The sequence below is a fragment of the Balaenoptera acutorostrata genome, chromosome 9 (assembly GCF_949987535.1).
Source record: "Balaenoptera acutorostrata chromosome 9, mBalAcu1.1, whole genome shotgun sequence".
Lineage (NCBI taxonomy): Eukaryota > Metazoa > Chordata > Mammalia > Artiodactyla > Balaenopteridae > Balaenoptera > Balaenoptera acutorostrata.
In genome coordinates, this window is record NC_080072.1 from 23,664,248 (window position 1) to 23,690,638 (window position 26,391).

At 38.7% G+C, this 26,391-nt stretch overlaps 1 protein-coding gene across 5 annotated transcripts; it reads left to right on the plus strand.

The window, feature by feature from the left end:
• Positions 1-757: 757 nt before the first annotated feature.
• TRAF6 (TNF receptor associated factor 6) lies at positions 758-25,982 on the plus strand. 5 transcript variants are annotated; one of them, XM_007181090.3, is made up of 8 exons: positions 758-1,000; positions 3,076-3,136; positions 6,909-7,229; positions 10,981-11,131; positions 12,058-12,216; positions 13,550-13,621; positions 23,058-23,135; positions 24,489-25,982. In XM_007181090.3, exons 3-8 carry the CDS (start codon positions 6,931-6,933, stop codon positions 25,356-25,358), a joined length of 1,629 nt encoding a protein of 542 aa, XP_007181152.1. In that variant the 5' UTR covers positions 758-1,000; positions 3,076-3,136; positions 6,909-6,930; the 3' UTR covers positions 25,359-25,982. The 5 variants fall into 5 exon arrangements, with proteins under 5 accessions (XP_007181152.1, XP_007181153.1, XP_007181150.1 ...); XM_007181088.3 differs by lacking the exon at positions 758-1,000 and adding an exon at positions 1,078-1,391; XM_007181091.3 differs by lacking the exon at positions 3,076-3,136.
• Positions 25,983-26,391: the final 409 nt, after the last annotated feature.

The window sequence follows — 26,391 nt, forward strand, 5'->3', positions numbered from 1 at the left end:
TTTGTATAATGATCTCTTCACCATCACATAGGGAATTTATTTTAACAGGGCCCTGGGAATCAGTGGGGAGGGATGCACAAGAGCTGGCAATTCCACTGGCAATGTTTTATTTATTGAGCTGGGTGGTGAGCACACAGATGTGTGTATAATTCTTTTTATGTCTTAACTATTTCAAAACACTTTTTAAAAAGGGGGGGGGCAGAGTGAGTTTGAAAACTTGTGACAGTTTCTTATCTTAAAAACATAAGTATTTTTTATGAATATCAGCAGCCAGAAAGCAGGAAATACAGTATTGTTAACATTTATTGAGCACATACTATGTCCTAGTTTTAAATAATTTATCAACATGTACTAACTTATGTTACCCTTCCAACAATGCTACCGATGAGGTAGGTACTGTCATTATCCTTATTTTAATGAGATGAAAAAATTGAAGTCAGATTAAGTAAATTATTTAAAGTCAAATAATTTATAAAGGGGAAAAACTAGATTGGAACGAAGCACTCTGGTTTCAGGACATGTACATATGAAACCCAACCCCCTGTAATACCTCCCCCAAGAGGTGAAGGATGAGTCAGATTTGCAGAGCTGGGCCAAAATCTTTCACGCATCTTCATGTTACATTCCTTAGAGGTTTGCATGCAGTTAAACAAGGAATTAAAAATAGCTTTCTTGTGACGTTGACAGAAAAAGAGATGATGTGTTTGGCAGCAGTTTCAAAGAAATATTTAAATATATGGGTTTGACTCCCTTGGACTGGTTGAAGGGGAAGGACCAGGTGATAACAGAGGGCTCTACGTATCATGTAAACTTCCTTGGCAAGGAGGATGGAGTTAGGGAAGGAGTGAAGACTTTCCGAAGGTCAAGTAATCTCGCCGAGTTGGGGTTTTTCTCCTGCTTGGATTGGGAAACTATAAACACACAGTTTGGGATTACTGCTGTTGCTGCTGCTCACTAGATCACAGTTACTCCGCGACAGATCTCAGTTCAGGATTGCTGGGTAAGGAATTCCCAGGTGGTATTCGCACCCAAGCGAGGCGGAAGCGCAGCGGGAGAGCTCTAGATTGACAGCTGGACCTACCCACGCCTGCGCCGCAGCGCACGCCCGTGGAGGACCGCCGCCAGGGGGCGCCAACGCCCGGATGGGCCGCTCTGTCTCCTCCCCTGCCCGCTCCCCGCCCCTCGCTCCCCCGGGCGAGCAGAGAAGGCGGAAGTAGGGGCGTCCGCGGTTGGGGCTGGGGCTCCCGGGGGACGCAGTAACGGCGGCCTTCAGGTCAAGGGACTGGCGTCCTGGCCCACTCGGCTTGGAATGCGGTGCCTTTCTCTCCTGGCACCTTGGCTGAGTGGAGTTCTGCGGCCGGGCGTAGTCGGCGGCCCAGCGGACCGGAGCGGTGAGTCTCCTTCTGACGGCTCCCCGCGGTGGCGGCCTCTCTCCCCACGGGCTGGGATGCCTCCTCCTCTACTGTTTCTCACTTGGGGACGCCGCCCCTGGCTTCCCACGGGTTGGGGACGCCGCCTCCTCTCCCCTGGGTTCCCACAGGTTGGGGACACCGCCCCCTGTCTCCTCACCTCTGCTCCGCCGGCCGGTGGGGACCACCTCCCCGGCTCACTCCATCCCCCGGCTGGAATCTCGCGCCAACTTTCTCGGCCCGACTTGCTCCACCCCGCGCATTCCCCTTCCCAGAAAAGGAAATCGCCTCCTGTATTTTCCCGTCGCTCGGATGTTACCGGCTTTAAAAAAAAAAAATCCTCTTTAGGTTCTCAGCGACTCCCTCTGTCACTGTCATGGGAGAGCTATTTTTGGGTTCTCTGTTGAACTCGGTAGATGTCCCGGGCAGCAAGTTTTTTTTTTTTAAAGAAAAGGTTCAGCTGACACGAATGTTTCCTCCCCCGCCCCTGCACGCGGGAGTTCTAGCGATTGTTCCAGACGCTGGGTTGATAAAGCTGTTCCTAGTATTTGGCTTCAGGGGAACTCCAGCTGAGTTACGACTGTCTTGAATGTGAACAGAAAGCACCTACAAATTTTAGGAGCTTCATTCAACGTGTAGTATTTGCGTGTTTTCTCTGGTTTCTCGGGAGTGTAAATCACTAAATGTCTCGCTACACAGGCATAGAAACAAGAAAAACTTGAAATTCTGAGTGTTGGCCTTGTGAACCTGGCCACTGGTATTTTATCCACTCCCCTGTGATTACTCGGGAAGGGAGAAGGGGCTTTTCTGATGTTGATGTGGGAGTGGGGTGAGGACGCTGTGGCTTCTTCTGTGACTCAAGGAAGGAATGTGTCTCAGGCCCTTGTTGCCCATGTGATGATCAGAGTTTCAACCTGCATGCACTATATACATCACAGTATTTAAGAATTGTAACTTGAAGTCTTTTCTGTGACAAATTTGGATACGTGATGCTGATAAATTTTGGCCACTTAGATTTTGAAAGAAGTTCAAATCTTTGCCTCCTGGAGGAGAACAAATCATGCCTAGGAAGGGGAATGTCCCCTCAAATTTGTGATCAAAAATCAGGCATAGCAGTTGACTCTTTTGCAGCACCTTGGCCATTGCAGCCCTTTTGCAGGTCTTTGCAATTTTAAGAATAGATCTTAAGGATTTGGTAAATAGTTCTTGTTTCTAAAGCTAGTAGCAAATTAAAGGTAATTTCTCAGTGTTTTGTATTATGTGGTTTTACTTAAAAACTTAAAATTGACCAGTTGAAGACATAACTTACTGATTTCGTTAGCTTGGTACGTTTCTCTCATTAGCATCTGTTGATCTTAAAGGAACAAAGTTTTGTGTATCGCCCTACTCCCCCTCCCACAAGATATTTAACAGTATACTCTTTGGAGCATAATATATAACCGCATACTAATAGGTGAATTTAAGCCATGATTTCTTATAAGGTTATTTTTGATATTCATTTTGCAGTCAAAATAAGTTGGCAGTGGTTACATCCCACAATATTTAATTAAGGCAGTGCTTACTGTACTAGACTCACAATTACAAAGAGGGAATTACAGTCATGAAGCTCTTAACGTACTAAAGAACCATTTAACCTTTGTGCTGTCTCTTCTATTAATTCATATAGAAAGCCACATGAATTCTGAATGTTAGAATAGAAAAGAGGCCAAAGAAATCTTTATTTGAAGGTAAGAATATCTGTTCACTCTTATTTATTTTAGCTTATGTAAAGCCAAGCGTACCTCTGTAGCATCTCATGAAGTGGATACCTAAGGCACCATATGAGGTTTAAAAAAAGAAATACTAATAGAGCATAGTATTTTCTACACGGTTGCCAGATCATCATCTTCTTTTTTTTTAAATAAATTTATTTATTTATTTATTTATTTTTGGCTGCGTTGGGTCTTTGTTGCTGCACGCGGGCTTTCTCTAGTTGCAGCGAGCGGGGGCTATTCTTCCTTGCAGTGGCTTCTCTTATTGCCGAGCATGGGCTCTAGGTGCGCAGGCTTCAGTAGTTGTGGCTCGTGGGCTAAATAGTTGTGGCTTGCGGGCTCTAGAGCGCAGGCTCAGTAGTTGTGGCCCATGGGCTTAGTTGCTCCGCAGCATTTGGGATCTTCCCCGACTAGCGCTCGAACCTGTGACCCCTGCATTGGCAGGTGGAGTCTCAACCACTGCGCCACCAGGGAAGCCCCCAGATCATCTTCTGTAGCTGACTCTAAGCACTTTTTGGGTTTTTTTCTTGGTGTTAATTAAAATAGTTACTCACTGTAGTTAAGAAAGTGATTTTCAATTAAGTCATCACAGTCCCTAAAAATAAAGGGAAAAAATGTTTTAACTTGCCAAAAAGAAAGAGTAAACCTAAAAATACTGAATGGCACTCAGAATACTGCTTTAGCTTAATTTTCCCTTTGCAGTATAGTTACATGGGACTACATACTGTAGACAGAGTGACTACCTAAAGAAGTTTATTTGAAAGATGTAAAGCTTCTGTATTACTTCTTAAAGCATGAAAAATAATGGCATCTATATTTTTAAGAGTGCTCACTTTCATGTCTTGACAACTGCATTCCTGCAGTGGAATTCCTTTTAAAGAATTGTGACTTATTGGACAGATTTTCTTAGTAACACATTTGCTATAAAAGGTCTCTAAATCTAAAGACCTTCAAGTCTTTTGGACTGGATAGCAAGAGGGCAGTGTATCGACTATCCAATAAACTGAATTTTAACTGGACATTTGGGCAGAAAAGGTAGACTTAGCTCAGGGACTTTTGCTTTTGTCTCCTGGCTAGCATTTTGATATATGCTGTACAACCAAACAAATATTAATTTCTCAAAAGTGATTTTACTTTAAAAAAATAAAATGGTTAAAGTTTCAAAAGGTAACTATACCTGGAATTATCAAAGGTATATAAAATGTGTTCTCTCATACTTACTCTGCTTTTGGGAGTGGGAATTATAAAGCCTTTGATATTGGATATCAAAACATATCATATTGGATAACCAGCATCTATCAGAAACTATAAAAAATTATATACTTTTTGACCTAATAATTCTACTTCTAAGAAATTTAACTAAGGTAGTAATTGAACACAAAAATGTATATGGGAAGAAAAATAACAAAGGATATAAACACTAGTATAGCATTACAGTGTTATCTATCAACAGATTTGGAGGGTATAACAGGGGCCTTATACCCCATCCTGGAGCACAGGCGTAATAACTAGTTCTGCTGTTTGCCAGTATCTTGCCATCCCTTCCTTTTTATCAACTTGTACTGAGTCTTCCACGGGATTCTGCATTAGTTATAACAAGGCTTTGCAAACTGTTTTTAACTTTTCAAAAATACTATATTGAAACTAAAAAGGTAAAACAAAATGCCAGTTTTTCTTTACTGATTTTTTGGAATTCTGTCAACCCAACCTGATAACACTGGACAGCTCATGTTTAACAGAAGCTGTGGTCAGCATCTTAGTCTAGTATAATAAAAATACATGGAAAGAAATTTTAAATTCAGCTTTATAGACAAAGTTGTCAAAACATAGACAAACATAGGATAGTACAAATTGCACAGGCTCTGGGGGGAGGTAGTCTTGGGTTCTGATTCTAACTCTGTTTCTTATTAGTTGGGTAATCCTTGGCAAGTTACTGAGCCTTTTAAAGCTTCAGAGTTTCCACTTTGATAACGGGGTGGGAGGGCAATAAAATGGTTAAATAACTCTATAGAGCTACACATAATAACAACTCATTTTTACTTCCAGGCACAGTTCTAAGTGCTTTGCACATATTAACACATTTAATCCTCTCGGTAATTCTGAGGTGGATTCTTTTGTTACCCCCATTTACAGATGAGGAAACTGAAGGTTATATAGTTTGCCCAGGTCATACACCAAATGATGGAGACAAGAGTTAAACCCAGATCATCCGATTCCAGCATCTAAGCTCTTCACCACTTCATGATATTGCCTCTCCAGCCAGAACAGTGCCTCATCCTTTGTAGGTGGCCATCAAATGCTACTCAAAATCTTTTTGAGAAGAAGAAAAAGGTATCTATAGGGGTAAAAAATAGAGGATTACTGTCTTAACCCACTATTTGACATGGTGGCAGCCAGGAATTTTATATAAAAATGAGACAGGCGGGGGATACATTGTCTACCATATTGGCTGGAGGCTTACATTCTGTTTTCTAGAACTCTGGTTGATGCTTGAACAACATAGGTTTGAACTGCATGAGTCCACTTATACGTGGATTTTTTCCAATAAATACTACAGCACTACATTATCAGAGGTTGGTTGAATCAGTGGATATAGAACCACAGACACAGAGGGCAAACTGTAACGTTATTTGTGGATTTTTGAGTGCTTGGGTGTCGGCACCCCTAACCCCTGTGTTCAGGGGTCAACTGTATATCTGGCACATAGTGGGAATTTTCCTTACGTGTAATTACCTACAAGAGAGACCTGGTTAATTAGGCTGTGAATTGCTTTTAGACCTTAGCTTCTCACTTGTAAATTCTGGTAATGGTTTAGAATTTGAAAGCATCCCACCTACCTTGAAAGCAATAGTTTTCCATAGGCAAACAAAACCTCACTTGTTTTTCCAGTCATTAGTAATGAAACATAGTCACTTGACACGACTGAAGGCACAAGGACATACAGATGTACTTTTTCAATTCCGTTCTTTCTGCGTAATAGAAATTGCCACACTGAACATTTGGAGGTACAGTTGACCCCTTGAACAACACAGGTTTGAACTACACAGGTCCACTTAAACGCAGATTTTTTTCAGTAAAGGATCTGTGGTTATTGCTTCTGAGGATGTGGAACTTTGGGAACAGAGGGCCAACTCGGGTTTTCTATTGCGTGGGGGTCGGCATCCCTAACACCTGCCTTGTTCAGGGCTCAACTGTAGTCAATAGAGTTTTAGATCTAGAAGAAGAAACTGAGATCCAAATGGTTAGTTGCCCAAAATCACACATCTAATAGTTTCTCAGGATCATCTGATTCCTTGTGCATTGCTCGTCCTCGCACTGCCTGCTGGCCGTGCTGTTCTCTGCAGCTCTGGATACTTGAAGGAAGTTCAGCAGCATAATTAAGTTCTTCAGCAGCTGCCTAATGAACACCTGTTAGGCGAAAGAGCTCGTGCTGAGTACTGAGGAAATGAAAATTCTTGAAACTCCAGTCATAGAAAACAGACATTTAAACAGATAATTATGCTAATTATTACAGTTGAGGTATTTTTCTTCTTTTAACCTTATATTCCATCCTTCTACTAGATCATGAACTCCTTAACTTGTAAAATAGTAGTCATGAAGCAAAGCTGAAAAAACTTTGAGAGTTTTCTGTAAATAATATTAACAGAGCTAATGTTTATCAACTAGAAGGTGGCTTGCATAGATAGCTATAATATATGTGTGTGTGTGTGTATATGTGAAGGCACTTTTTGTCTTGCTATTTCTTCAGAGCAGTCGATAATCACGTTACTATGAGTCTGCTACACTGTGAAAACAGCTGTGGATCCAGCCAGTCTGAGAGCGACTGCTGTGCTGCCATGGCCGCCAGCTCCTGTGGTGCTGCAGCAAAAGATGACAGTGTGAGTGGAACGGCCAGCACAGGGAATCTTTCCAGCTCTTTTATGGAAGAGATCCAGGGGTATGACGTGGAATTTGACCCACCCCTGGAAAGCAAGTATGAATGCCCCATCTGCTTGATGGCATTACGGGAAGCAGTGCAAACACCATGCGGCCACAGGTTCTGCAAAGCCTGCATCATCAAATCAATAAGGTACGTGAGCATAAGAATGAACCTGTAACAACCAAATAGAACATTATTAAATAGAACACAGGGCATCCCAAGAATAGTCTTATACATAAAAAGCTACTTCAGGAAAAAGAACACTGGACAGAAAACTGAGAAATTTACATTCTTATTCCAGTTCCTGCTGTAGTATGAAAGGTAATTACTATGTTCTCTCCTCCTTTGACCCTCAGATAAATAAACAATAAGTAGCTACTTCTACTTAAAGCAGTTGTATTGTAGACTAGAGTGTGTCTCTAAGCTTTAAGAAAATAATTTAAAATAATGTACCTTAAATGATGATCCTACTAGAATACGATAATCTCAACCATACAAATAATGCTGACTTTATGAGTAACCATTATTCTCATTTTAGCCACATTAAATTTTGTCTGCTACCTGCTGCCTATGGACAACTGTAAAATAACCAGTATTTTTAAGGAAAGTATTGATTGATGGCTCTGCCTTCATAATGTATCCAAAATTCAATCCCTGCCTCACCCTGTTCTGAATCACCATCAGCTCTCTCACAGGCCTCCCTACTTCCACCCTTGCCTTCTTCCAGGCTGTTCTCAATATAGCAGCCAGAATGAACCTGGTAAAATAAGTAAGATGATGTCATCTCTGCTCAGAGCATTGCAGCAGGTCATCTGGGAGTAAAAGCCAAAGCCCTTGTAAGGCCTTATATGATAGGTCCATAAATTTTCTGATCATTTCTCTATTAGGCTCCCCTCCCCTCTACCAATTCACTCTTTGCTGTTCCTTGAACTTGTCAAGCATGCTCTTGGGGAGTTGGCTTCAGCTGCTCTCTCTGCATCTTACTTCAGCTAACTGCTTAGTCAGTGCCCTTTACTCCCTCCAGTGTGGCTCAGATCTCACCTTCTCGTAGGTACCTTGGCTACCCTGTTTATACCGCAGCGTGCCTTCCCCCACCTCTCCCCACACTCTCTATCTCCCTTACCTACCTTTTTTTCTTTAACACTTTTCATATTTAAAAATACAGATAATTTGTGTGTTTATCGTCTGCTTGCTCACCTGGAGTATAAGCTCCTTGAGAGCAGGGGTTGAGATCTATTTTAGTTCTTGATATTTCCTAAGTGCTGGGAATAGCACCTGATACCTAGTAGGTGTTCAGTAAATCACGATTGCATCAACTGAATGAAAGTAAAAGGGGTTTCCACAAATGATTAAAATTCATCTCCTAAGAAATAGATACATTTTACTATAATTCAAAAGTTAGATGGGAATATTTTTAGGTGACTGAGGAGTTCTATACAGGACAAAAAAATGGAACAAGTGGGGGAATTTTAGGTTCTTCAACTAATAAGCATCTAGTCATATTGGTGAAATCATTTTTAAGTAGGTTAGCTGGCTATTCACTCATCTTGTAAGTTTTTCTCTTTCGACTTTTAAATTAACTTTTTTTTTTTTTTCTTGTGGCATCTTTGTCTGGTTTGGTATCAGGGTAATGCTGGCCTCATAAAATGAGTTTGGAAGTGTTCCTTCCTCTTCTGTTTTTTAGAAGAGTTTGAGAAGGATTGGTATTAATTCTTCTTTAAATGTTTGATAGAATTCACCGGTGAAGCCATCTGGTTCTGGACTTCTGTTTGTTGGGAGGTTTTTGATTACTGATTCACTCTCCTTGCTAGTAATGTAGTCTGTTCAGATTTTCTGTTTCTTTATGGTTCAGTCTTGGTAGGTTGTATGTTTCTGGGAATTTATCCATTTCTTTTAGGTTGTCAAATCTGTTGCCATATAATTGTTCATAGTAGTCTCTTTTGATCCTTTGTATCTGTGGTATCAGTTGTGATGTCTCCTCTTTCATTTCTGATTTTATTTGAGTCCTCTCTTTTTTTTTTCTTGTTAGTCGAGCTAAACTTTTCTATAAAATTTGAATTTGTGGTAACTACATCCATACTTGGGAATTGGCTTAATTTAAGTTACAAGGGAGCATGTGTCTTGTTTCAGTTTGGGGGAAAGATATGTTACCCAGTGGTGAATTGGCAATATCTCTTTAGGGTTGGTTTTCTCATCCTCCACACTATTGGCATTTTGAGCCAGATACTTCTTTGTTGTGGAAGAATGTCCTGGTGTTGTAGGATGCTTAACAGCATTCCTGGCCTCTGCTCACTGGATGGTGAAATAGCCCCACTTCCCCAGTTGTGAGACCCAGAGTGTCTCCAGATGTTGCCAGATGTCCCCTGGAGTCAAAATTGCCCTAGTTGAGACCACTGGTTTAGGGTATACATGAGAGCAGTGTTAAAGGCTCACCTTTTTTTTCTGTTTATAATGATTTTCAGTTTATATTGTATTTAGGTAGAAATAGGACCATATTATGGATCGTTGATTTTCCTGTAGGTGGAGGTGTACAGAAAAACCCAAGTGTCACCCATGCCCAGGAAGGTAGCTAATCTTTAGCAGTTTTTTAATAGCAAGATATTCATGAAAGTAGTGGAACAGTGGTCTGAAAAGGAAGTAAAACCTACAAAAGGAAGTGTGAGGCTTTTTTTTTTTTTCTATCTCCCTCTAAGCTAGAAATGACCACTTACTTCAACTTTAATGTTCTTAAAGGAATGGCTCGGAAATTTCTCATCGGTTATAGTCATTCAGAGAATCAAAAGGCAGCATCTCAATCCAATTCCATTTTCCTTTGGAGTGATTGCTAATGCAGTGGATAATGGTTTCCAGTTTACTTTGAAAGGTTCTTATTTTCTCTTAGATATCCATCACTTATGTTTGGGGAATATATTTCAATAAACTTGTTTACGTCCCTGGTTCTCAAAAAATATTCAACAGTAGAATAGTAACATCATGCAGTGTGAGAGAGGCCCTATAAAGATTGACTGTGTTGGTCACCTTTTGTAGTTCTAAGGCATTTGACAGCAGACTCCCATTTTCAGCACCTTTACGTGCACAAGAACCACCACTGTTGCTTTACACGTAGGAGGTGTGCAACAAATGTTTGAGTGATTGATGCTCTGTAGCCTATCTGACCTGCCACATTTTGTGAGTGAAGATTGAAACATCCCAGAAAGTTAAAGGGGAATGACAGACACCCAAGCTTCCTGGGGATAGTTCTTCCCATCGTAAGATGGAATAAACCATTGGGAAGCAGGACATAGAGGTCCTTTAACTCCTGATTGCATTGTATGTACCCTAGACATAAAAATAAAGGAAACCTTTGTTGCCCATGAGCCAGTGTTGATGACTGTTCAAAGTAAACCTTAAAATGTGGCCTCTTGGGGCTAGTTACTGCTAATTGGTTAATTTTTACTTATGACTAATAACTATAGACATGTTATTAGTATATTCTGAGCAGCATATAATTAGTTACATCTCCCTAGTATGTTGAATAGCTGCTGATAGAACAGAGGCCTGCTAGACTGCCAAAATTCCCATCCTTAACTTTCACTTCATTTGTGTTGTTCAAAATATGATTTTATTCAATTAATTTCTCATTTTTTCGTTGGAATCTATCCCACAATCTAAAATCCCATACTAGTTTTTGATAGATAATCCATATGGTGCTAGTTGTATCCATTTCATAAAAGAATGGTTCATAAACTGTCTATAAAAGGACAGTTTATTTTAGTGATATTATACAATATAACATGTTAATTTATTTTCTATAGGAAATAAGTGGAGAATTTATATGTGGTGAATTAAAGTTGTGTGTATTTTCTAATGTGAATGTTTGTTTAAATCTACCAAATATATGTATTTTATTTGTTTCTTTTAGAGATGCAGGTCACAAATGTCCAGTTGACAATGAAATACTGCTGGAAAATCAACTATTTCCTGACAATTTTGCAAAACGAGAGATTCTTTCTCTGATGGTGAAGTGTCCAAATGAAGGTTGTCTGCACAAGATGGAACTGAGGCATCTTGAGGTATTAAAGTTATTTTCTAGCTGTTAACATATAGGCAGGGAAGTTCCTAGAGGATAGGAACTTGGCCGTGTCCATCTGTATATTGCCAGTGCCTAGCATATAGTGATTGGTTAGCAAATTCTTGCTGAATTAATACCAACCCTTTCCCTTTCATTATTGAGTATAAATATGAGTAGAAACCAGAAATTTCTTTTTCCATCTACTCTGGCTTTGCCCCAGTGATGATAAAAAATAAATCAGTATTGTATAAGTTTTTTGGGTGAGCATTATCTGCAGTAAAACTGAAGAGCATTTTAAATACAAGTGTCACATTTTAATTCCATAGCTTCATTTCTCTCATTTTGAAATAAGCAGCAAGTCCCATGTAGCCATCATCTTAGCGCCATCGTCTTAGCACCCTCATACTTTTTTCTCTGGTTTTCTAAATTATTCATTTTATTATGAACTATAATATAGTTCTCCTATAGCTTGAGATTAACTGAAGCCACGAGATAAAGAATTTGCTTTTAAATTAATCAATCCTTAGTGTGGTGGTTTTACAAGAAGTTAAATATTGCTTATGTTCCATTTGAAATTAAGCGTTTAAAATATATTTGTAACTTGCCCCCTTTACTTAGCTCCTTTTGGAGGAGCGGCCTTTTCGACACTACTAAATTGATAATGAGAAAATCTGACTTCTTTCCAACTCTCTTCCCTAATTGGATACATGAACCTGAAAAGTCACATCCTTTGTATAAACTTTCAGTTCACAACCATTCTTTGAAAAAAACCCATTAAGGCCTTCCTATTGTGGTTCTGTGGTGTGTACTAGACAAAGTAGGTTCAGTGGACAATTCTATAGAAGAGAACAGTATATTCTTAGAAGAGATTGTTTTTAGATTTCTTAAGGATTGGCAAATACTAATTGATAATTTTTTTCATCATAGGATCATCAAGCACATTGTGAGTTTGCTCTTATGAATTGTCCCCAATGCCAACGTCCCTTCCAAAAATGCCAACTTAATATTCACATTGTCAAGGAGTGTCCAAGGAGACAGGTTTCTTGTGTAAACTGTGCTGTATCGATGGCATTTGAAGATAAAGAGGCATGTACTAACTTGGATTTGTTAATTCCACTACTATTTTTTTTTAATGTTCAGTGGAGGGGGTTAGCAGTAGATGGAGATGTTAATCCAGTTCTGAGTCTGTATTATAAATTGTGAGAAGACTGATTTTTAAGAAAGTAAGTTCAATAAACCATTCTAGTAAATGAGTGTAGAGTTTATATTTTGATCTCTTTCTGAGAAAGCATTGTTTCTGCTGCTTACCACAGTAGTAGATCTACAAGTAACAAAAGTTTTTAGGAAAGGTATATGCTGATCTGTTTCCCTATGTGATATTTTAATGACAAGTCTTGGATTAGAGACAAATAAATAAAATAATTACTGTGTAAGACTTATATTTTTCTCTTTAAAAAAGAGAATGAGTTGTTAAAACTTTTAGGAGATTAAATTAAATCCTACAAAGTGTGTTCCTTTGGTGATAATTCATCAAACACACATATGATGAATTTACTTTTCTGTACTTATGTTATACTTCAATTAAAACATTTATTTTTAAAAATAAACTTCATGGCACTTGTCAGCAGCATGATCATAGAATATTTTTCCCATTTATAAACTGGGATGTAGAGAGATTAAGAGATAAATTTTATATTAATATTATCAATGGCAAAGCTAGCACTGAGATCCTAGATCCTGGATCCGTATCCTATGTCCTTTTTACTAAAATAGTGTACATACAATTTATGTTCTTTTGTAACTATTAAGGTACTTCCTTAAACTGTATTTCTTACAAATTTATCTTGTTAATTTTCCCTACTTTCTTATGAGATCAAGCATATTATGTTCATTAAGTTGATGAATTATTCAAAAAAATGTCAGCTAACTTGCTAGAAAGTCTGAGGCATAATTAGAGCAAATTGGTGTCTTCTTAAACTTCAGTAAATTAAATGGATCTAACCAGAAGGGTTAATTATTTCTTAAATTTTTTGTATTCTAGAAAACAAGGCTCATCTTTCTGGGGCCTTTGAGAACATGGGCCTCCTGCCCTAATCATGCTTCTGTTCTTTACCCTCCTGATAAGAGTTTTAATTGAATCATGCTGCTGCTGGAAGTTTTTGGAAAGGTGTCTTTGGAGAATTATAATGTTGTTAAATGATGCCCAAACAGTCACAGATGCATCTTTTGTATACTGTCATATTCTTTTAAAGAGCTGGAGGGTGAGATGAATCTCATTACTACACTGGCAAAGGGAGAGAAAATAACCTTTATAGATTATTCTCACATTTTTGTTTTACACACATCAAAAAAAAATAGGTTGGTTTTACCTTTTCAGGTTTTCTCACTTTTTTTCTTACATTTCTTTAATAAAATTTAGATTCATGACCAGAACTGTCCTTTGGCAAATGTCATCTGTGAATACTGCAACACCATGCTCATCAGAGAACAGGTATAATGATTCCCTTTCATAAATCAGTATTTCCATAAATAGGTTAAAGAAGTGAATTAGGTTTTTAATTGAAAATTTAAATCAATAAGGCAAAATGAACACAGGTTGAAGAAGAATTAAAACTATGTGAATTTTAAATGCAAATCAGAATCACAATGAGGTATCACCTCACACACTATCATCAAAAAGTCTACAAATAACATTCTGGAGAGGGTGTGAGGAAAAGAGAACCCTCCTTCACTGTTGGTGTGAATGTAAATTGGTGCAGCCACTATGGAAAACAGTATGGAGTTTCCTTAAAAAACTAAAAATAGAACTACCATATGATCCAGCAATCTCACTCATGGGCGTATATCCCCAAAAGATGAAAACTCTTAATTGAAAAGGTAGATGGGGAATTCCCTGGCGGTCTGGTGGTTAGGACTCTGCGCTTTCACTGCCGAGGGCAAGGTTCAGTTCCTGGTCGGGGAACTAAGATCCTGCAAGCTGCACGGCATGGCCAAAAAAAAAGCAAAGGTACACGCACCCCAGTGTTCATAGCAGCATTATTTATAATTGCCAAGACTTCGAAACAACCGACTGGTTTAAGAAGATGTGATATATATAGATAATAGAATATTACTCAGCCATAAAAAAGAATGAAATACTTCCATTTGCAGCAACATGGATGGACCTAGAGAATATTATACTAAGTGAAGTAAGTCAAAGACAATTGCTTTATGTTACCACTTATATATGGAATCTAAAAAATACAAATGAATCTTATATACAAAACAAATAGACTCACAGACATAGAAAACAAACTTAGGGTTACTAAAGGGGAAAGGGAAGTGTGGAGGGATAAATTAGTATAGATTAACAGATACCAACTACTATACATAAAATAGATAAGCAACAAGGATATACGTAGCACAGTAGGGAACTATATTCAATACCTTGTAACAACCTATAATGGAAAGTAATCTGAAAAATATAAGTATATACATAGCTGAATCACTTTGCTATATACTTGAAACTAACACAATATTGTAAATCTATATTTCAATTTTAAGAAAACTATGAATTTTTTCAAATAATTTAATATAATGAATAATTTCAGAAAGAACAAAATACTCAGCCCTTGAGTACTTAAAATTCCTAAGTCATTAACATAATACCTGTGTTTATGTATATTCATAGAAGTTCCAAAGCCAAGTAATTTTTAGATAAAAATAATTTAAAATGCTCATTTAAACACCAAAAACTTTATAAGAAATATCAATACATCTTTAGACTCTGTGAAATAAGGATCTTAGGTATCCAGAAACCAGTTGAAAGAGTAAGAACAATGAAATAGAAGGAAACAAGTCTATTCAGTAGCAGGACGTTATTTGTAGCCGTGTCCTCGAGGCATGTTGGGAGATACTGAGATTTCCAGTATCTGTAGGCCCTCTGTTCAGTTGCCTGTAGACCACTGATGGGGCATCATCAGAAGTAGTAGTTATATTAGAAAACTATTCATTTTTTTTATTAATAGAGAAGGGAAAATTCCATGTGATTGCTATCTTCTGACATTTGGAGGGTTTACCCACAAAATATGAATATTAGTCACTAAATATTTATACACTCAGGAAATCTGCAAACCCAGAGATCATAATTGATTCCCTTACTAAGTAGGAACAAGCAAAACCTGTCCCTCAACTAAACTTTTCCATTCATTTGTTAACAGAGTCCTTTAGTTTTTTTTCCAACGGGGCCTTAATTTGAAGGTGTAAGTAACTTTTTGCTTGTGAAGTCTCACCTCCCAGGTTTTTCTTTTTGCTCTGTTTTAATGCTTAAGGAAACCACACAGCACATCTAAAATCCAGCAAAAGTAAAACTTAATGTAGGAAAAAAACCCTAGGTTTAGAGTCAGAAAACCTAGATTTTAACCCTGACTGTGCCACTAACTTGCCCACTGATCTCTGACAAGAAAGTGGACATTCTAGATCAGGGATCAGCAAACCAGCCCACCAGCCAAATCTGGCTGCTGCCTGCTTTTTTAAATAAGTTTTATTGGAACACAGCCATGCCCATGTGTTGTATGTGGCTGGTTTTGTGCCACAATGGTAGAGCTGAGTACTTGGGACAGAGTCCATAGGGCTTACAAGGCTGAAAATATTTACTATATGACCCTTCGCAAAAAATTTTGTTGACCACTATTCTAGATTATGCGAAATGAAGGATTGGTTTAAATGGTCTCTGATGTTGTTTCTGCTTGAAATATCTATGATTACAGCTAAACTAAATTTCTAAAGGAAATTTAGTACCACTTTCAAAGAACATGATTCTACATAATGGATCTTATCTTAAAGAATGTGTTTTAGAGTCCCCAAATCAAAGCCTGAGACTTTCTTTAAAACTTTTATTAAAGTGCTTAAAATATCCTCTAGCATCTGAGTCTCCCCATTGTAGTCAAAGCATGCGCAGGTTAACAAAAAGTAAGAAGATTTATGAAAGGTGGTCATGAGGGAAAGACAGGGTGCAGTCAGTGGCTCTAACGTATAGTTTACTGAATAGGGATTCAGTGGCCTGGACCACAGTGAGAGTCTTAGTTGGGTCATGGTTGACATCAGAAGGTACTTTTTCTTTAAAATGCCGCTAGAGGGTGCCAGTTCCCCGGCAATAGGAATAAATTCATTTTCTTGAAATGAATTCTGAGTGATTTTGGGGGCATGGTATGAGACGTTGATATTTCCTTTCTTTGTGACTTTTGGAAATAAATAGCATTTTTTTAAGTTGATAAAATACATTTTATGTTGATGCAAAGCCAGTCTAAATCAGCTAAGTCTAAATTATAAAATAAGCTTAACAGAGCTGCAAAACAACTTTTATATATATGCATTAGCCAATCTAAATTAATCCAGCCAGGTATTGCTTTGAAGAGGTCCTTGGATACCTGGAGTTAATTTGAAAATGAAGAAAAAATTGCTTAAGAACATCATATTGCAGTTCCTGTTCAACACAGCTATGTATTGGATTGGCCAAAAAGTTCGTTCGGGTTTTCCATAAAATGTTTGGAAAAACCCGAACGAACTTTCTGGCCAACCCAATGTGATGCCTGTGAATTCACCTCCTCCCAAGAGTCTACCGCTACACATGGAACAACTTCCTCTTATAAAAACCTGAAGGCTGGCTGACTAATACACATTAGGCAAATGAGAAGAAAATCACATCAAAGTGGGTAGGAAAGGCTAGGAAACAATCTCACCATATACAAGCAGGAGGGAACTCAAACCCTGGAGCTTCTCCCTGAGGACTGAAGGGTCCAAACCCACTCCTCAGGCATTTCAACCTTTAAGGCATACACTGGAGAGATAAGCTCCCCAAATATCTAACTCTGAAAACCAACAGGGCTCATGTTCCTAGACCCACCAGACTCTAGTGATCTTGGAAGCTGCTCTTTTTTTTTTTTCTTTTTAACATCTTTATTAGAGTATAATTGCTTTACAATGGTGTGTTAGTTTCTGCTTTGTAACAAAGTGAATGAGCTATACATATACATATATCCCCATATCTCCTCCCTCTTGTGTGTCCCTCCCACCCTCCCTATCCCACCCCTCTAGGTGGTCACAAAGCACTGAGCTGATCTCCCTGTGCTCTGCAGCTGCTTCCCACTAGCTATCTATTTTACATTTGGTAGTGTGTATATATCAGTGCTACTCTCTCACTTTGTCCCAGCTTACCCTTCCCCCTCCCCGTGTCCTCAAGTCCATTCTCTGTGTCTGCATCTTTATTCCTGTCCTGCCCCTAGGTTCTTCAGAACCTTTTTTTTAATTCCATGTATATGTGTTAGCATACGGTATTTGTTTTTCAATTTCTGACTTCACTCTGTATGACAGACTCTAGGTCCATCCACCTCACTACAAATAACTCAATTTTGTTTCTTTTTATGGCTGAGTAATATTCCATTGTATATATGTGCCACATCTTCTTTATCCATTCATCTGTCAATGGACACAGGTAGCTTCCACATCCTGGCTATTGTAAATAGAGCTGCAGTGAACATTGTGGTACATGAGTCTTTCTGAATTACGGTTTTCTCAGGATATCTACCCAGTAGTGGGATTGCTGGGTCGTATGGTAGTTCTATTTTTAGTTTTTTAAGGAACCTCCATACTGTTCTCCATAGTGGCTGTATCAATTTACATTCCCACCAACAGTGCAAGAGGTTTCCCTTTTCTCCACACCCTCTCCAGCATTTATTGTTTGTAGATTTATTGATGATGGTCATTCTGACCGGTGTGAGATGATATCTCATTGTAATTTTGATTTGCATTTCTCTAATGATTAATGATGTTGAGCATTCTTTCATGTGTTTGTTGGCAATCTGTATATCTTCTTTGGAGAAATGTCCATTTAGGTCTTCTGCCCATTTTTGGATTGGGTTGTTTGTTTCTTTGATACTGAGCTGCATGAGCTGCTTGTAAATTTTGGAGATTAATCCTTTGTCAGTTGCTTCATTTGCAAATATTTTCTCCCATTCTGATGGTTGTCTTTTCATCTTGTTTATGGTTTCCTTTGCTGTGCAAAAGCTTTTAAGTTTCATTAGGTCCCATTTGTTTATTTTTGTTTTTATTTCCATTTCTCTAGGAGGTGGGTCAAGAAGGATCTTGCTGTGACTTATGTCATAGAGTGTTCTGCCTATGTTTTCCTCTAAGAGTTTTATAGTGTCTGGCCTTACATTTAGGTCTTTAATCCATTTTGAGTTTATTTTTGTGTATGGTGTTAGGGAGTGTTCTAATTTCATTCTTTTACATATAGCTGTCCAGTTTTCCCAGCACCACTTATTGAATAGGCTGTTTTTTCTCCGTTGTGTATTCTTGCCTCCTTTATCAGAAATAAGGTGACCATGTGTGCGTGGGTTTATCTCTGGGCTTTCGATCCTGTTCCACTGATCTATATTTCTGTTTTTGTGCCAGTACCATACTGTCTTGATTACTGTAGCTTTGTAGTATAGTTTGAAGTCAGGGAACCTGATTCCTCCAGCTCCGATTTTCTTTCTCAAGATTACTTTGGCTCTTTGGGTTCTTTAGTGTATCCATACAAATTGTGAAATTTTTTGTTCTAGTTCTGTAAAAAATGCCATTGGTAGTTTGATAGGGATTGCATTAAATCTGTAGATTGCTTTGGGTAGTATAGTCATTTTCACAATGTTGATTCTTCCAATCTAAGAACATGGTATATCTCTCCATCAGTTTGTATCATTTTTAATTTCTTTCATCAGTGTCTTATAGTTTTCTGCATACAGGTCTTTTGTCTCCTTAGGTAGGTTTATTCCTAGGTATTTTATTCTTTTTTGTTGCAATGGTAAATGGGAGTGTTTCCTTAATTTCTCTTTCAGATTTTTCATCATTAGCGTATAGGAATGCAAGAGATTTCTGTGCATTAATTTTGTATCCTGCTACTTTACCAAATTCATTTATTAGCTCTAGTAGTTTTCTGGTAGCATCTTTAGGATTCTCTGTGTATACTATCATGTCATCTGCAAACAGTGACAGCTTTACTTCTTCTTTTCCGATTTGGATTCCTCTTATTTCTTTTTCTTCTCTGATTGCTGTGGCTAAAACTTCCATAACTATGTTGAATAATAGTGGTGAGAATGGACAACCTTGTCTTGTTCTGGATCTCAGAGGGAGTGGTTTCAGTTTTTCCCCATTGAGAATGATGTTTGCTGTGGGTTTGTCATATATGGCCTTTATAGTGTTGAGGTAGGTTCCCTCTATGCCTACTTTCTGGAGAGTTTTTGTCGTAAATGGGTGTTGAATTTTGTCACAAGCTTCTTCTGCATCTATTGAAATGATTATATGGTTTTTATCCTTCAGTTTGTTAATATGGTTTATCACATGGATTGATTTGTGTATACTGAAGAATCCTTGCATTCCTGGGATAAACCCCGCTTGATCATGGTGTATGTCCTTTTAATGTGCTGTTGGATTCTGTCTGCTAGTATTTTGTTGAGGATTTTTGCATCTATGTTCATCAGTGATATTGGCCTGTAGTTTTCTTCTCTTTGTGACATCTTTGTCTGGTTTTGGTATCAGGATACTGGTGGCCTCGTAGAATGAGTTTGGGAGTGTTCCTCCCTCTGCTATATTTTGGAAGTTTGAGAAGGATAAGTGTTAGCTCTTCTCTAAATTGATAGAATTCTCCTGTGAAGCCATCTGGTCCTGGGCTTTTGTTTGTTGGAAGAGTTTTAATCACAGTCTCAATTTCAGTGCTTGTGATTGGTCTGTTTATAATTTCTATTTCTTTGTGGTTCAGTCTCGGAAGGTTGTGCTTTTCTAAGAATTTGTCCATTTCTTCCAGGTTGTCCATTTTATTGGCATATAGTTGCTTGTAGTAATCTCTCATGATGCTTTGTATTTCTGCAGTGTCAGTTGTTACTTCTTTTTCATTTCTAATTCTATTGATTTGAGTCTTCTCCCTTTTTTTCTTGATGAGTCTGGCTAATGGTTTATCAATTTCATTTATTTTCTCAAAGAATCAGCTTTTAGTTTTATTGATCTTTGCTATTGTTTCCTTCATTTCTTTTTCGTTTATTTCTGACCTGATCTTTATAATTTCTTTCCTTCTGCTGGCTTTGGGGTTTTTTTGTTCTTCTTTCTCTAATTGCTTTAGGTGCAAGGTTAGGTTGTTTATTCGAGATGTTTCCTGTTTCTTGAGGTAGGCTTGTATTGCTATAAACTTCCCTCTTAGCACTGCTTTTGCTGTGTCCCATAGGTTTTGGGTCGTCGTGTCTCCATTGTCATTTGTTTCTAGGTATTTTTTGATTTCTTCAGTGATCTGTTGGTTATTAAGTAGTGTACTGTTTAACCTCCATGTATTTGTATTTTTTACAGATTTTTTCCTGTAATTGATATCTAGTCTCATAGTGTTGTGGTCAGAAAAGATACTTGATATGATTTCAGTTTTCTTAAATTTACCGAGGCTTGATTTGTGACCCAGGATAATGATCAATCCTGGAGAATGTTCCATGAGCACTTGAAAAGAAAGTGTATTCTGTTGTTTTTGAATGGAATGTCCTATAAATATCAATTAAGTCCATCTTGTTTAATGTGTCATTTAAAGCTTGTGTTTCCTTATTTATTTTCATTTTGGATGATCTGTCCATTGGTGAAAGTGGGGTGTTAAAGTCCCCTACTGTGATTGTGTTACTGCCAATTTCCTCTTTCATGGCTGTTAGTATTTGCCTTATGTATTGAGGTGCTTCTGTGTTGGGTGCATTAATATTTACAATTGTTATATCTTCTTCTTGGATTGATCCCTTGATCATTATGTAGTGTCCTTCTTTGTCTCTTCTAACAGTCTTTATTTTAAAATCTATTTTGTCTGATAAGAGAATTGCTGCTCCAGCTTTCTTTTGATTTCCGTTTGTGTGGAATATCTTTTTCCCTCCCCTCACTTTCAGTTTATATGTGTCCCTAGGTCTGAAGTGGGTCTCTTGTAGACAGCATATATACGGGTCTTCTTTTTGTATCCATTCAGCCAGTCTGTGTCTTTTGGTTGGAGTATTCAGTCCATTTACATTTAAGGTAGTTATCGATATGTATGTTCCTATTACCATTTTCTTAATTGTTTTGGGTTTGTTATTGTAGGTCTTTTCCTTCTCTTGTGTTTCCTGCCTAGAGAAGTTCTTTTAACATTTGTTGTAAAGCTGGTTTGGTGGTACTGAATTCTCTTAGGTTTTGCTTGTCTGTAAAGGTTTTAATATCTCTGTCAAATCTGAATGAGATCCTTGCTGGGTAGAGGAATCTTGTTTGTAGGTTTTTCCCTTTCATCACTTCAAATACGTCCTGCCACTCCCTTCTGGCTTGCAGAGTTTCTGCTGAAAGATCAGCTGTTAACCTTATGGGGATTCCCTTGTATGTTATTTGTTGTTTTCCCTTGCTGCTTTTAATATTTTTTCTTTGTATTTAGTTTTTGATAGTTTGGTTAATATGTGTCTTGGCGTGTTTCTCCTTGGATTTATCCTGTATGGGACTCTCTGCGCTTCCTGGACTTGATTAACTATTTCCTTTCCCATATTAGGGAAGTTTTCAACTATAATCTCTTCAAATATTTTCTCAGTCCCTTTCTCTTTCTCTACTTCTTCTGGGACCCCTATAATTCGAATGTTAGTGTGTTTAATGTTGTCCCAGAGGTCTCTAAGACCATCCTCAATTCTTTTCATTCTTTTTTTATTCTGCTCTGCAGTAGTTATTTCCACTATTTTATCTTCCAGGTCACTTATCCGTTCTTCTGCCTCAGTTATTCTGCTATTGATTCCTTCTAGAGAATTTTTAATTTCATTCATTGTGTTGTTCATCATTGTTTGTTTGCTCTTTAGTTCTTCTAGTTCTTTGTTAAACCTTTCTTGTATTTTCTCCATTCTATTTCCAAGATTTTGGATCATCTTTACTATCATTACTCTGAATTCTTTTTCAGGTAGACTGTCTATTTCCTCTTCATTTGTTTGGTCTGGTGGGTTTTTACCTTGCTCCTTCATCTGCAGTGTGTTCCTCTGTCTTCTCATTTTGCTTAACTAACTGTGTTTGGGGTCTCCTTTTCACCGGCTGCAGGTTTGTAGTTCCCGTTGTTTTTGGTGTCTGTCCCCAGTGGCTAAACTTGGTTCAGTGGGTTGTGTAGGCTTCCTGGTGGAGGGGACTAGTGCCTGTGTTCTGGTGGATGAGGCTAGATCTTGTCTTTCTGGTGGGCAGGACTGCGTCCAGGGGTGTGTTTTGGGCTGCCTGTGACCTTATTATGATTTTAGGCAGCCACTCTGCTAATGGGTGGGATTGTGTTCCTGTCTTGCTAGTTGTTTGGCATGGGGTGTTCGGCACTGTAGCTTGCTGGTCATTGAATGGAGCTGGGTCTTAGCATTGAGATGGAGATCCCTGGGAGAGCTTTCGCCATTTGATGTGACGTGGAGCTGGGAGGTCTCTGGTGGACCAGTGTCCTGAACTCGGCTCTCCCACCTCAGAGACACAGGCGTGACACCCGGCCCGAGCACTAAGACCCTGTCAGCCACACAGCTGTTCTCCCAGGTACCAAGCTGATCCTCTCACAATCATTTTACACTGAATCAGGCTTTTTCAAATGCCAATCTGATCATCTCATTCTTCAGCTGCAGATATTTCAATGACATCTTATTGTTCCTAATTATTCTTTCCAGTGGTGGACCAACAGTGGGGCAGGGAGAGTGGTTTGTCCAAGCTAAAATCCAGCTGGAGGATGTCTGTAAATATCATTTTAATCTTTGTGGGCTAACTGGTTTCTATTGCAACTAGTCACTCAGCCATTGTAACAAAATCAGCCACAGACAGTATATGATTTTGTTTAGATGAAGTGTAACTCTTCATTTCAAGTGTGATCTTGTCAAACTGGACTATGATATGCAGGGGAAAACATTTTTCAACCTTTTGGTTTTGGTTTTCAGATGCCTAATCATTATGATCTAGACTGTCCTACAGCCCCAGTTCCATGCACATTCAGTACTTTTGGTTGCCATGAAAAGGTAAGGTTTTTTTTTTTTTCTTTTAATTCTTGAATATAGACCAAGAAAATTAAGTTATATAGTGTAGTGGAGGATACCAGTGGGATTGGAGATGGCCAACACACATTGTTTATGTGGTCTTAAGCTCCAAGAAATTGGGACTCAGAATATTAATTTGGGGAAGTAGTTGGTGATGATAATGGGAGGTGTGATTGTGATCATATAGAGTGTACAGGAAAGAGAAGTAGACCAGGAAAGGAGCCATGAATGAACAGTCTCAGACGTTGTTGAAACAGGCAAGGAGAAGGTATTGTTATGATCTCCAAAATTAGTTTCAAGACCTAGTGATCAGTTGTGTCAAATGTCTGAGAGGGAGCATTGTTTATGATAAGTTGATCTTTCTGGAGAGTGCGATTACACTTCGGCTTTCCACTGTGCCTTTTTATCTGACTTTTTTTTACAGTAAGTATGTGTTTAATAATTAAAAAAATAAAATGAGCAAATAGTGTATAGTATGGTTACACTTTGTGAGAAAATTCTGTATTGTTTGTGTGCGTAGAGACAAAGACTTAAAGGAAAGGTATCAAAATGTTAATGGTAGTTAGGTGAGATAATAGGTTACTTATTTTCTTTTTGATCATCTACACTTTTTATTTTTCTATAATATACATGAATTACCCTTACAATAAAAATTGTTATATGATTGTTTTTTCATATAACAGGCTATTCTTGATGATCTTAGAAGAGTATGAAGACAGGGAAGATTCCACTTTGCAAGAGATTTGTAAAAATAAGTGAGGGATTGGGGGCAGGCAGTGCAGGTGGACTCCTCTTGGTTATAAAAGGAAAAGGGAGAAAATGATACTAGCTAGAGGGAGATACAAGATCAATAGAGAGGTCTGCCCCTTTTTTTAAACAGGAAAGACTTTACTAATTCTATTCTGAGGGGAAGGGTTAAGAGGAGAGAATGTTTGAAGATAAAGGAGAAAGGGGATAGCTAAGCAAAATCTCTGAGGTGTTGAAAAGGGGCAGGTGCCAGTTAATGCCCAGGTGAAGCATTAATCTAGGACAAGAGGAGAGTCAGCTCTGAATCAGAAAAGAAGGACGAGTATAGATCCTGATACTTTTACAGGTGGGAGGGAGGTTTTTTTCTGAGTCCCTGAACGAGTATTCAGCAGATAGCCTCTCGGTTTTTCAGGGAATTAGGAGGCAAGATCATCTTACTGGATCGAGAATCTGATGAAGTCAAAGAAGGTTGTAGGGGATTGAGGGAAGTGATGACATGACTTAAAAACCTTTTATTTGGCTCGGCTAGGTCCCTTTCCTGGTGCCCACGTCTCTGTTCCTAACCTAAGGCCTGTGCTTGATTTTCAGATGCAGAGGAATCACTTGGCACGCCACCTGCAAGAGGATACCCAGTCGCACATGAGAATGATGGCCCAGGCTGTTCAGACTTTAAGCCTTGCGATAGCTCCCGCACCTCAGCGTGGCATGCTGCCATGTGATTCTACCTCTCTGCCCCGGGTTTCCTCTGGGTGTCACTCAGAGGTCCAGAATTTCCAAGAAACCATTCAGCAGTTAGAGGGTCGCCTTGTAAGACAAGACCATCAAATCCGGGAGCTGACCGCAAAAATGGAAACTCAGAGCACGTATGTAAGTGAGCTAAAACGAACTATTCGAACCCTTGAGGACAAAGTTGCTGAAATAGAAGCACAGCAGTGCAATGGAATTTACATCTGGAAGATTGGCAACTTTGGGATGCACTTGAAATCTCAAGAAGAGGAGAAACCTGTTGTCATTCACAGCCCCGGATTCTACACAGGCAAACCCGGCTACAAACTATGCATGCGCCTGCACCTGCAGCTACCGACTGCGCAGCGCTGTGCCAACTACATATCCCTCTTTGTCCACACGATGCAAGGAGAGTATGACAGCCACCTCCCGTGGCCCTTCCAGGGTACGATACGCCTTACCATCCTTGATCAGTCTGAAGCACCTGTAAGGCAAAACCATGAAGAGATAATGGATGCCAAACCAGAGCTGCTTGCCTTCCAGAGACCCACAATCCCACGGAACCCCAAAGGGTTTGGCTATGTGACTTTTATGCATCTGGAAGCCCTAAGACAAAGAACCTTCATCAAGGACGACACGTTATTAGTACGCTGTGAGGTCTCCACCCGCTTCGACATGGGCAGTCTTCGGAGGGAGGGTTTTCAGCCACGAAGTACTGACTTGGGGATATAGCATCCCCTCATTTGTTTAAGAAACAAAAAACAGAAAAAACATCTGGAGAAAACTTGCCCTGTTTTCAATAACATACAAACAAAAAAAGCAATGGGGAAGATATTATACCCACCAGTGAATGTGGTTAGAGAGGTCACTTACCACTTTCCTGTTAAAAATATCTGAAGTAGTTTTCTCAGGAATGTAGTGTTCCATGCCTTTTCAAAATTGTTACAAAGTGCCTGTGGCCTACTGCAGCAGTTGTTTGTCTAGTAGGATATCTCTTTGTTTTATTTTCATGGGCTCTTGCTCCAGGGGGGTTTATTGTCAAACCCAGGGTTGGAGTAGTAAAGCTCAAACCTTTTAATAATAATGGAAGTTCCATAAAATTTCCACGTATTTTTATAGTGTTAGATGCAATATATTAAACTTGAGAATCACTACCGCCTCGTGCTGGTGCCAGCAAGAAGAATTATTACTCTTGAGTTCTCATTTTATTTGACCTCCTATAGATTTCAGAGGATTTGAACCATAATCCTTGGAAAGTTCAAGTTCTCATTAACCCTATTTTTTCCGCCTGCAGGGTGTTATTAAGGATATTCAGGGACTAGTTTAAACCCTAAATATAACCTTACCAAGTGTGGATGTGTTGTTTGTTGAATAATTCTTGTTTAATTGTTTCATTGTACCTTGCTTGCTTATATCCTTGAGGCTACAAAGTAGCATCTTATCCAGAGTTGAGAACTCTGAGAACCATATGGAAACCAGCTGCTGGGTGTTATGCTATAAATCCCTTTTGTCTATTCCAGGCAGAGTGAATTCCACAGCCCTACCTATGTTCTCTCTTGCCTAATGGTTGTAGGACAAGGAGATGCACACACATAATCACCAACATAAAAATTTTAAATGGCTCAACTAGTCAACCAATAGGGCAGCTCATTGGTGGTGAGAAAAGCTATTTGAGCCAGAAATTTTCAGCTCTTTTGAACACCTTCTGGTTTAGTTCAATTAATGGAAGAAAATTGCTGTCCTAAACGCAGAATTATTAATACTT